This window comes from Tamandua tetradactyla, chromosome 17, assembly GCF_023851605.1.
Source record: "Tamandua tetradactyla isolate mTamTet1 chromosome 17, mTamTet1.pri, whole genome shotgun sequence".
Taxonomy (NCBI): domain Eukaryota; kingdom Metazoa; phylum Chordata; class Mammalia; order Pilosa; family Myrmecophagidae; genus Tamandua; species Tamandua tetradactyla.
The window spans coordinates 8,576,598-8,589,631 of NC_135343.1; the positions used below are offsets into that span (position 1 = coordinate 8,576,598).

The following is a 13,034-nucleotide window of genomic DNA, read 5'->3' on the forward strand; positions in this document are numbered from 1 at the left end:
ACATGGGCAGGCACTGGGAATCGAACCCAGGTCCTCTGGCATGGCAGGCGAGCATTCTGCCTGCTGAGCCACCGTGGCCCACCCAACAATTTGCCTCTTAATGGAATTTTAACTTATTATGCTGCTCTTACTATTGTGTTTTATCCTTTGAAACAAATGTCTATAGAAGGAAAAGTTATATCCTGTGGTAAAGGAATTATGGCTATCAGTAATCAAATGGAAATGATTGTTTTTGTAGTCGATGAAAAGGGGCTGTTTCAATGTTCCTAAAATCACAGTACGTAATTACTTGCTTATCAGTTGTTCTAGATCTATCTTTAAAATTGATCAATTTTTAAAAACCAGCTACTCTGGGAAGCTTTAGTCAGTTGTCTTACAGCCTTCTCCTGATCTCTTGTCATCCTGTAGCATGTTGTATTTATGAAATATATATAACAAGTTATATACATACCATGTATATATATCTCACGTTATATGTTACAAGATGACAAGAGTGATTGAATTAAGTACAGTGGTTATCAAACTGTAATATACATCAGAACCAACTGGAGGGTTTGTTATAATACAGATTGCTGGGCTCCAACCCCAGCACCCCGAGTTTATGATTCAGTAGGGCTGGGGTGGGATGAGACAAGCTGCAACTTTAACAAGTTCCCAGGTGATGCTGATGGTGCTGGTCCGGGAACCACACTTTGAGACCCACTGATGCGGGTTAAAATAGGTATCCCTTTCCCACGGAGTAGCTACGTGGCACACTTCATCCCTGTTGTGTTTGAGCATTGCCCTTTTTTAATCACAACATCTCTTGAGGCATTTTTCCTGCAGCATTGCTAACTTATTAGCATCTACGTTCCCCCCCCCCCCATTTTCTCTGGTTTTCTCATTCTCCTTTTCTTCATTGTTCTGTTGGGTTTCTGTCTCTGAGTGTAGAGGCTTGTGGGACTCTTCTCTCCTTGGAGTTACTCCACAATGTACACATTCAGGGTCAGCTCAGCTGCTTCTTCTCAGAGGGGCATAGATGTTCACCTGCTATTCAATTGTCATCTGCAGAGCATGAGCTCCATGAATTGGGTTTGCTCAAGGATCACCCTTGGGGGAGGAAGTATTTCCAGAGTTACGGGCATAGAGGCATGGTTCAAGATGACCACATTCCATTTTTAAGAAGAGGTAAGGTAATGTGTGTGTGTGTGTGTGTGTGTATGCATGCACTTTATTTACCTGTTGTATTTATTGCATTTTATGTGCATTTAAAAACTCCAAGACAGTGGTATTATATCATTTATCTAATTTTTAAGAGTAAGTCAAGATCACTGTTGCTCGCCTTGGTGTAGTCCCAAGCTGTATTTCGCTTCCAGTGCCATCAGGTAGCTCTCTTCAGCAGGGAAACTCTAATTCCTGCACAAATTTGAGAAGCAAATCTCTTCCAAAAAAAGAGAATAAAATTTATTTTAATGAGTATCTATCTTTAAAAAGAAAGTATACCTCTCTTACTATACCAAAATGTGTTCAACATTTCACCAATATGTGATTGTGTGTCTGTAAATTAGAAATCAGATGCTTAAATCAAATTGAAAGTGAGAGAAGAAGTATGGTCTCTCCCTCACTTGAACTTTATTGACTCCAGGTAAGATTCAGATGCAACAGTGTGTGCTCTGACTTTGCCTTACGATGCCTCACTCTCAGGTTATCAGAGGAAAGGACAGAGTCTTCCACTGTTCACTGACCGAGTTGATGGGCCTGGAACTAAATGCTTCGCTCCTAGTAATGGTCTGTGCTTAGCTGGTAGCTCAGGGCAGACTTGAGGGACTTGTGCTTAATTCTGCTCTTTCCTCCATGTCCCAGGTCTTCAAGGTAAAATAATAAGTATAATACTGATATGCAGGCCTTGGCCTTAGCAATAATTCCCACTTCCTTTGTTTTGTGACAATCCAAAAGTGTGAGGACTCATTACATTTAATTAACGGATTAAATCATCCACTATATGATCTCATGACTTCTGTTTTCTCATTTCTCATGAAAGACATGCAATAGAAGACATTCCAATTCTTGAAGATGCCTTTATATTTTTGACACACCTAGAATATTTATGAAAGCTCATATCCCGCTGACGCCCTGATTTCCCTTTCATAGATTGAGATTGTTTTCTTATGCTTTGTGTAACTCTGGTGTTTTCTGTCAACAAGGTATCAAGATAGTGGGAGTCTTTTCTTAAAAACTATTTTTACTGACAAATCTTCACACACTTACAGTCCATACACGGTGTACAATCAGTGGCTCACAATATCGTCACATAGTTGTGTATTCATCACCATGATCACTTTTAGAACATTTGCATCACTCCAGAAAAAGAAATGAAAAGAAAAAAGAAAAAACCTCATACATCCCATACCCCTTCCCCCCTCTCTGATTGACCGCTAGTATTTCAGTCTACCCAATTTTAACCTTTATCCCCCCTATTATTTTTTCATTTTTATCCATATGTATTTTTTACACATCTGCCCATACCCTGGATAAAAGGGGCATCGGGCACAAGGTTTTCACAATCACACAGCGCCAGTGGGAGTCTTAATCAACCCGAGAACTTTTGCAGTAGCCTCTGTTACTTGGTGCCCAGCTTCACTCACGGTGCTGTATTTTACTTCTAGGAGTTCACGTTAGCTTTTACAAATGCTGATCGAGTGTGCTACTTCCCTGCTCTGAAACTCTAATGGCTTACCATCTTGGAGAATGAGATCTCAAGTCTTTACCTTGACCCAGGGGACCTCTATTTTCTGACACTGTTTTCCCTCTCCAATGTCCCCCCTACTCCTGCGCTGCTCCAGCTGCTGTGTGGGGCACACGTCCCCAGGCTTCACAGGGCTTGCTTTCTGATTTGGTTCTTGTCTGCGTTCAAATGTTAGCTCCTCAAAGAGGCCCTACCTGACTTTGCCCCCTCTTGACCCTGCTGTCTGCTGCCTCATTATCTATTTACTTATCTTATCATTCTTTTTTTTTTTTTTTTAATGTTTCTCTCTCTCTCTCTCTCTCTTTTTTTTTTTAACACGGGCAAGCACCTGGAATCGAACCCGGGTCTCCAGCATAGCAGGCAAGAACTCTGCCACTGAGCCACCGTGGCCCACCCGTTTTATCATTCTTCATAAGCACCTACCACTTCCTAAAAATATGTTTTCTATTTGTTTACTTGCCTCTTTCTCCACTGATATGAAAACTCCATATGGACAAGGCTTTGCCTTCTCACTGATGAAACCTCACCTCCTAGAACCGAACCTGGTATATAGAAGGTGCTTTCTAATTATTTATTGAATTGGTGAATATTTGTTTAACGAATGAAAACTTAGGCACACAAGGGTAAAATACAAAGGGAGTACCTAGAAAACGGTGGGTTATTGGCTCTCTTTATATGTTAAAGAGCTCCCAGTCCAGCTTCTACTTGAAGAATGGCACTTCCTAGTTTACTCGTTGGAAATACATGGCTAATTACAGGTCAGTTCTTTCTCAATAGGTGTCCCAGTCCTGCACCTGATACCATCTCCTTTTCCTGAAGTCTGGCACACTATGGAGGACTCTGAAGAAAATTTGGATGAACCAACTATTGACAATCTCAACAAAATCATACAAGTCTTTGTGTTGGAATATCTTCACTTGTGATACTCTGACTTAGTTCGTGGTAATTGCTTCTAGCATTGTGTTCTGAAGTCAGGGAACCATTTAAAATAATCTGAGTCCAGACAATGCTGTATGGCAAGTTCTATCCTATAAATACTTTCTGTAGGCATCTTTGAATATGTGATCAATAAACCTGAGAATTCTATTGCCCTAAATCGCTCATTAGTTTTCATCCAGAGATAAAAGGAACATGCCGGGAAAACAGAAAATAAATATCCTTTTAAAGCTTCTTTATATGAGAAACAAGCAAAATTAGACATATATTCAGAATCATGGTCTCCTAAACAGTCTTTAAATAAGATGGTATGTGCAGTATGTAGACTTGGTTTTATGATTTTTCACATTTGAGAATCTGTTGCCTATAACCCAAACACAAAGCCGTGGTTTGAAGACTCAAATTTATTTGAGATACCTATTTCATGGAAATGGAAATCAGAGTAAAATGCCATGTTGTGAATTTCTTTATATATACAGATGAAGAATTTTATACTTTAAAGCCTTATCAAAAGTTTATAGTTCTACAAATTTAGCATTCTAAAAATTATAGTCATTAGCAAAATACTGGAAATGAAAAAAAAGAAGACAACATAATTCTGTTTATTAATACAGTCACCATTAACTCTTTGGTCTTTCCTCACATATTTTTCAATGCAGATTTTTACATAGTTATAATTAAACTGTCTCTACAGTTTTGGGGGATAGGAGGCAACTGTGTTTTTTCTGTTAAATTATATTACCAGACATTTATTTGCTGTCTTGGCTTTGTGCTGAAGATGAAGATGGAAAAAGAATGTTCAGTGTGGCCTCCAGAGTCAACATTAAGGTAGCATAGTAGTTATGGTCACTTTTAAGTAGGTGTGTTACATGGTATTCAAGTTTGCTTAAGGACATATAGCAGATTTCTTTTGGGAGATTCATGGAGACAAACTTATTTGGGCTGGAAACACATATAGGCACTCATGATTTGTCTTTTGCTATAGGAAGCAATTATCTAGAAATACAAACTTGGTAAATTAAACAATGAGGAAACTGATGAATCCTGCTATCTAGATGAAGTTGGCTGGGGCTGTTGTTCTCTGTGTACTCCTTGCTCAGAGCAGACATTTAGTAAATATTTGCTGAATGAATGTGCTGGGACTGCGTAGGGAGTGAGACAGACAAGTTCAATGAGGACCCAATGACAGCTTTAAGTCCAGTGACAATGGAAGCCATCGGAAAGAGTAATTTACTAAAAAAAAATACTTTTCAGGTAAAAAGGGATGTATAATATATATAATTTAATCCATATAATAATGTAAAAATATATAGCTAGACATATAATTGTATATATATATATATATAATATTATCTATTTATAATTTCATGTTTGTGAATTTTTAGGAATTAGATTTTTCTAGGATTAAAACAAAATTACATTCAAACAGAGTCAAGAGGTTATCCTGGAGATTATTCTTGCATATGACATAGATATCCCCTTTTTAGTTTAAGGTGCATTTGAGAGGCTGGAGGGAAGTGCCTGAAAATGTAGAGCTGTGTTTCAGTAGCCATGTTTCTTGAGGATGATTGTATAATGATACAGCTTTCACAGTGTGACTGTGTGATTGTGAAAACCTTGTGTCTGATGCTCCTTTTATCTATGGTATGGACGGATGAGTAAAAAATATGAATTAAAAATAAATAATAGGAGGAACAAATGTTAAAATAAATTGAGTAGACTGAAATACTAGTGATCAATGGAAGAAAGGGGTAAGGGGTATAGGAAAAAGAATAGGGGAGACAAAAGTTAAAATATTTTGGGTAGATGAAAGTACTAGTGGTCAATGAGAGGGAGGGATAAGGGGTATGGTAAGTATGTTTTTTCTTTTTATTATCTTTTTCTGGAGTGTTCTAAGAAATGATCATGGTGATGAATACACACCATGTGATAGTATTGTGAGTCATTGATTATATACCAAGAATGGAATGTTCATATGTTAAGAATGTTTGTGTTTGTATGTTGTTATGTTTTGTCAATAAAAAAGAAAGATAATCTAACAGAAGAAATGGAGGAGAAAAAGATAAAAGCTTTAACGAAATAAGGGTGAAATAATTTTCAACAAAAGAGCTGGACAAAACTGGAACATTCTGGCAAGAAAACCTTTCCCCGACAGAAGCTCTCCTCAAAAGATTAGAGTGTTGTGTAGAATATACACAAATACAAATAGATCTGTTATCAGTTGAATCAAAATTCAACTCTTATGTCTCCTCAGGAGAAAGAAAAATTTGCCTTTTCAATTGAACAGTGAAATTATTTCTTAATTTTTAAAGAAAGAATTAGTCAAAGTTTAGAAAGTAATTGATAACAGATGACATCAAGCAGACTTATTCAATTCAAATTGCATTTATAACAAAGCTATCAAGTTGAAATTTGATAGGTTTATAATTTAAAAGATCTTAGGGTGATACAACATGGGGGCAGTAAAAAAATTCAAATTTAAACACTTTGGAGTTCCAAATCTGTCTCTTGGTTGTGTTACATGATTTCTCAAATTTCTCTTTCCTCATCTGCTAAAATGGAGAGAGCAGTCTTTACATTATGGAGTATGAGTATTAAATGAAGGAATATTTTGTAGGACAACTTATCCTATTAATACGGATTTGGTGGAGAGTCTTATTAATTGTGGTATAAATAGGTAATGATTTTATATTTCCTAATAACTGACAGATGTGCTCTGTGACTCTCTGCTACCTTCCTAGAAGCAAGTGCCATAAGCTAATTTCAACCTTAAATCAGTTTTCAATCTTAAACTCATTTTCAAGCACTTTTCCGTAACTTTTGCTACTTAAACAGTAGTCACTTCTTGGTCTTTGTTCTCATATGATACTTAAGTCCCCCCTCCTTATCCCGTTCCCACCTTTGCATTCTGGTTTTCTCACAAACACCCAGTCAGCCTGTGGTTGGCATTTGGCCTCGAGGTAGCAGTGGATCTGCTCATCTGCTGTCACCTTCTGTCCTGCCGGCTGACCTGGCCAGAGGTCAGATTGGAATTCATCCTGGGAGGGTGGTTTTCCACCTATGCTGAGGGGTTCCGGTGGGCTCTGCGGATAAACCCATGCCAGAAAGATCTCCGGGGCACGGCTCATACCATGGAAAACGTGCTCGTAATCGCTGCCCTTCACCCCCGCTAGCTGCCTCTCCACATTGTTCTGATGTGCTCTCCGCTTTGGACCAAGCTATATTTCTGCTATTTAAAACTACACCCCCCCAATCCCAGCTCACCTCCACATCTGTGGAGGGAGATGCTACGACAGTACAACCCATGGAAACACAGATTCAGGGCACAATGAACCTTTCAGCAAATGATCATTTTATTATTAGCAGAGAATAAGGAGTTCAGAATGGGCAAGTAGTCTCCTTGGCATTTTTTCAACCTAAAGCGTCCAAAAGAGCAGGGGAAGGAGTCCCATCACGGCTCATCTCCTCGGGTGGCAGGAAATTACTCTAGGTCCGGGTCGGTGGATGACAGCTCCTCACGCTCCACTCCATACTTTAGGAGAGAGACCAGTCTGTACTGTTTGTGGTTTTGTCCCCCTCAGTGGGGTGGGGGTACTGCTACTGAGAATTCCTCTCGTGATAAGCATGCAGGGCTGCTTGTTCTCACTTTCAGGTTTAAGGTCTGTCCCCGCCTTTTCGTTAGACTTACATAACATTCCCCCATAACATTCTTTTTTATGTTGGGGAACGGAACATAACAGAAAAGGAGGTAGAAATTGCAAAAGGCTGGAGGGTGGTCACTTAGTATGTGTCCCCGGCTTCCCTAGAGAAGAAGGTGTGGGGAGGTGAGGTCTGAACGATGGCTCCTTTCCAGGCAACTGTGATTTCCCTGACAACAGCCAAATCATGAAACTGCTCACATATCTCGGCCCGTTTTCCTCTCAGGAATTGGAAATGTCGATGTCCCATCTCTGCCTGTTGGTACTCCTCCCTGCCATTCCTTCTGAATCCTCCCCAGACCACCCCTCGAATTTTGCTAGTGGAAGCGAAGCCCACCGCTCTTCCAGCTTTCAAACTCCAGATCAGAGAACAACTTGCTTCTTTCCCCTTCTCACAGTCACTAGAAAAAAAAATTGCAAATCTGTTTCTAATGTAATGTAAATGCACGCTCCGCCTCTCAGCCTCGAAGACTATTGAGCTAACGTTGATGGAGTGTTAGCATTTATTGAGTACATGTTTAATCCTCGCAACAGTCTATGAGGCAGGTAGCATTAGCCTTATTATACCCGTGTTCAGTGTAATTAAATGTCTTACCTAGTCGGTGGCAGAGCTGGGATTTGAGCCAAGCAATCCTGCTCTAGAGCCCAAGCTCAGAATCATCATATAATATTGCCTTTTTAGGGGTGTGGGGTGTGGGGGGTTCGGTGGGGAGAGTGCATGGGCTGGAAATCTAACAGGGGGCAGGCGCCCGGAGACAATGTTGTCTCTTTATATGGAAAGAACTTTGTAGAGTATGCTCACTGCCAAATGCAATACAATGTTGCATCTTGAAATGTTTATAGGTCATTCATTAAATCTGGGAGAGCATTCTTAAATTACTGTTGCTGTGATTCCCCGGCCAGTGTTAGGCTTCAGAGGTGCATTGTTTGCAAGCAGAATTATTTCTCTGCTATAGCAAAGGCTATTTTTGCATTGGCCTGGGTAGAACCTAAATCAACATTCGTGGTTCCAGGGCTGAAGAATTTAAGCTACGAAGCAGGATTAAAGGGGACTGGGCTATGTAGATTAATTTTTGGAAGAGAAGAAACATTTGAAAGGCGTTCATGGAAAACACACATTTTGAACACCAGAGAAGAAATTATTTGATGATATTAAAAGGGGAGGAAAGGAAGTTTTAATAAAGATCCCAAATGTTAGTTCACGGTACTACATATATAATTGTAATTTTAAATAATAAGTTCCTTTTGAGGCAAGATGATAGTAACAGGAGATTTTGTTGAGTTGGCTTTAGTTGAATTATTTTTAGAGAAGGAGGTCAGAGGATATGTTGAAATCAGATGAAAGGAAAAATAAAAGCATCAACACCTTAAGTCAGTGAAGATTTCCTTCCTTTTAAACGGCACGTCCTAAAATTCTATTCAGCTAAAATGAGCACAAATATGAGAAAAGCCTTCGTGATGCCAGGAAGGGAGGCATTTGAAACTATTAACCATGGTATTAATCTCTGAAATATGTTCTGTATAATTTGTGCCAGTCAGGGATCTTTCTTTTTAAAAATTACGGCTGACGCTAGCCGTGCTCCATAAACACTATATTGCATTTCGGATTTTTCTACATGCATTTCGGACCATTTTACCGCCCCTCAGAGAACTATTTGTATGTTTTGTCTATTGCAGACAGCTCTGTAATACATAGGGCCATTTTTCTTCTTCAAGAGAAAAGAGTTCAAAGGAAAAGACTCATAAAAGGGTATTCATAATCTTGGCATCTAAAATAATCACAAGTCTGTTACAGTCGCTGGAGGGTTGTGGCTGGAACAGAAAAGAGATCCTTCAAAATGTAGAAATGTTTTAGATGGTCAAACAGTTGTCATGAACAAAGCAGCCCAGGCTTCCAGCTTCCGTCCGAAATCCTTAAGCAGTTTATTTTGTGGTGCTTCTTCCTTCCATCAAAGAGGCATATTCATTATGGGTGCTGCTGCAGAATCATGTGAAAACCGAACATTTGCTCGCTCAGCTTGGCCCAGCTGGGGGTGATTGTCTCCTACAAAGGAGGGACAGACAAGGCACGAGCCACTTCCACTTCTCTGATGCCCAGCAGCCGGCCTGAGGCCAGGCCACTGTGCTTTCTGCTCAGAGTCACCTTGCAATTCCCTTGCAAGACTGAACTCCGAGAACTTAAGGCGTGGGGAGAAAGGAAGTAAAGAGAAGACGAGGGACACCATTCCCAGCAGCCGCAGGAACAGAAAGCAAAGCTCGCCTCGGGAATCTGGGGGAAACCACTTAAATCTGCTGCTCTGCTGGGACTGTGCCGTCAGAGCCAGGCTTCCCACAGGCTTCTGGCTTCACAGGTGAACGCACCAAAGAAGGTTGAGGTTTCGACTCAGTTTCAGGACCACTTTCTACTCAGCCTGAGATTCTAAAAAGTCGTTTTGAAGCGGTTTGTGTTAACTGCCTCCCTTCACTTCCCTTTTCTGTTTCACTTCTCTGACTTCTCTGGTTCATCTTTCTCAGTCTTCAACTAGCTGAACAGCTGCTTTGCAGCAAGGGGCCCGAGATGCTTGTGTCAAGTCACCACCACTTTCACGGTAGGGCCGAGGCAGAGGTTGGCCCCAAAGAAATCCTTCAAATCCTCCCAAAACGGGCCCAGACTCCTGGCCACACATTTCCCAGCAATAATTTATGGCCGTTTGAAGGAGGGCTGAGATGAAAGGATTGTGTGTGTGTGGCTGGCACTCATGCAAGGTGAAGTCACCACATTTCAAAGGCAGCGCCTGGCACCAAGCCTGCTCGCCCCACATGTCCAAATTTGCTAGTGGAGAGTTTAGGCCATTTGCTTAAGAATTAATATTCAGAGCACACAATTTCCAAGGAGGGAACCCGGCGGGGCTTAGAGCAAAAAACATATTCACCAAAAAATGACGAAGGAGATGTGAAAGACAGTTTTAAAAATGGGCAAATTGTGAACCGCACTAAAAACTGCATTCTCTCACATTGACATAGTGGCACCGTAGGTCCTTGGCATTTGGGGATTTAACATTTGTGGTTTTGGCGAATGACGAAGGTCATGTAGTAAATTACGAGCTAAGAGATTGGCATGGAGAAGGGAATGAGTTTAGCCGCCTGCCAGCCATCAATTTGCCTTCTCTACTGCAGGCCATCCTGCAGTAACACTTGGGAAGTAATAAAAACCATTTCTTTGTAAAAATGGACTTCCCCAGTGAGCCAACTGTTACTTGCTGGAGATGCAATTAAAGAGGTCTAGAAAAATGATGCCTACAAGACAGAGAATAGCTTTATAGGTGATTTTAATCCTTTATTAATAGATTAATTATAGATATAAAAAGATCTCTTTAAACTTTCAGTTGTTTTTTTGTCCTTTTATGGGCTAAATTATATGCTATAATGGTATTCAAAAGGTTTAGGATATTTCCCTTAGAAAGATTAAGGATCCATTTTTGGTTATGTTGGAGTTATTTCATATCAAGTAACTTAGCACAATAGTTCTTTGATAAGTTTACCCATATAGCTATATATTAGTGCCATCGTTTTAAAAATAAGTGAATGCAGAGATTAAATTTTTCTTTGGTGATGCTAAGACTGGGCTCCAGGGAACTTAATTTCTGGTATCACGTGCCTGACTGACTTAGTTAAAAAGGGCCTTAGAGGTTTTCTAATTTATTGGTTCTCAGCTGAGGGTCGTGCCATCCACCTAGGGGGCATTTGGCAGTGTGTGTGTGTGTGTGTGTGTGTGTGTGTGTGAGTGTGTGTGTGTGTCTGGTTTTCATAATGACTAGGGGTGCTTTTAGCATTTAGTGGATGAGTGCAATAAATGAATGCTCAGGACCCCAAATTTCAACAGTGCCCCCACTGAGACTACATAATTGTTGAGTAACCTTCACAGCTGAGGGAACGTGTCTATCCTGATACTAGACCTCAGGTCAGGATGATCTACTTCTAAGTCATGCAGCCAATAAAAATGAACTTCCAGGCTCACTGGTAGATTTTGACTCCTTGTTCTCTGAATCTGTCCTTGTCCTTGTTCCATCATCTCTCACCTGGAATAACGCAGCAGCCTCCCAAGCGGACTCCTTGCAGCCACTCGTGCCTTCCCACCATCTAGACCCCACATACTAGTCGGAGCGAGCTTTTAGACACATGACCGGCTCATGTCACTCTGCTCCCCAAACCTCTCTGATGGCTTTTCATTGCACTAAGAGTTAAACATGGACTCCTTATTATGGCTCTCCAAGTCCCTGCATGATCCGGTCCCTGCATACTCCCCTCCCTCTTGGCTGCAGCCCCCTGTCCTCCTTTCTGTTCTTTGAACTTGCTAACCTCTTTCCTGCCAATGGGAAGACTTTGAACATCCTTTCCCTCCACATGGAGAGCTCCTTGACTCTCCCCTCCCTGTGTCTCTGTCTTAGATGAAATGCCACCTCCTCAACAAAGCCTTCCCTGAGACCCCTTCATCTAAAATAGATCCTTCTCTGTTTACTCAGCACCCTGCTCATTCCCCCCATTATACCTATCGCAAGTTGTCATTATAACATAGACATTGGTTTGCCATTTTAGTGGCCTTTCTCCAGTGTCAAACTGCAAGTTCAATGAGGGCAGGGACTCTGTTTTACTCATCATTGTATATACCCAGTGCCTTTCTGAGGTGTTCAGTAAATACTTGGTGATTAAACAAATACTGAATATTGATTTAGCTTCTGACACTTTGGCTTCAGGATTTTGCTCAGATGTCCTTTTGTCAGAGTCTTCCCCCAACAACCTTATGTATATATAACAATGTAGCATCTGGCTTTGGCTCCGTGAGAAGTAGGGGTGAGAAACTTGGCTTTCTGAGACTGTGTCCTCAGTGTCCTCTAAGCACACGACTTTCCCTCTGCCTCCTGGTTCTCCGGGCTGTGTTGGGCAGCTACACACCCCCAGCTCTAGTCCTCAGGACGTCTGTCCTCATCCTGGGACTGCCCTGTCCCATCCAGAAGAGGCTGGGTAAACAGAGCATAAGTGACTTGTTCAAGTTCATACAGCAGTGGAGATCTGGGGCCAGAAGTCAGGTTTTGGGATTTCCAGGCCAAAACCTTTTCACTATATTATGCTACCCCTTTATCTCCATCTCAGATCAAATCAAAGTGACTCACTTTGAAGTTTCAGATAGTATGCCCCAAGGGTTGTGGAGCACATGGTTATTTGAAGTAGAAGAAGAAACCACAGTCCAGCCTTCCAGCTAGCCAAACAAGGCTTGCAAAATTAGGCAGCCACCAGCCTCACCCAGCCCACGGGGCTGGAATTAGGAATCCAGCAATGCAGACACAGCAACTGATCAAGGCTCCTGAGGCAGCAGCTGGAGGCTGAGTTGTGAGCCGTGAGGGCAGCTCTGGGCTCAGCACTGGGGAGCTGGCTTTGTTTCTAGCAGCTTCTGAGAGTGCTGCCCTCAGAGAAAGCAGCTGACTCCAAAACAGAACAGCAACAAGTTTTGACGGATCCAGAAAACTCCCTAGGTCCTCTGAAAGGAAGACATTTTAAAAACAGTCAGGGAAGAGGGATGAGAAATATGAGATATGAAATAAAGCAGAATGAAGAATCACAGTCCTGAGTATTTTTCAACATTGGGCGGTGGAAGTTTTGGGTGAGATGTGGGCTTGGGTGAGTGGCAGAAGCCAGAG

The 13,034-nt window shown here is 41.3% G+C and overlaps 1 protein-coding gene across 2 annotated transcripts in view; it reads left to right on the top strand.

The window, feature by feature from the left end:
* Nucleotides 1-3,839, top strand: part of QPCT (glutaminyl-peptide cyclotransferase) — a 72,033-nt gene extending 68,194 nt beyond the window's left edge. For both annotated transcript variants that reach the window (XM_077135079.1, XM_077135078.1), the window contains exons 6-7: nt 1,051-1,167; nt 3,503-3,839. In XM_077135079.1, coding sequence (XP_076991194.1) covers nt 1,051-1,167; nt 3,503-3,648 — 263 coding nt within the window. In that variant the 3' untranslated portion in view covers nt 3,649-3,839. The remainder of the gene's footprint in view (nt 1-1,050; nt 1,168-3,502) is intronic.
* The last annotated feature ends 9,195 nt before the right edge of the window (nt 3,840-13,034 follow it).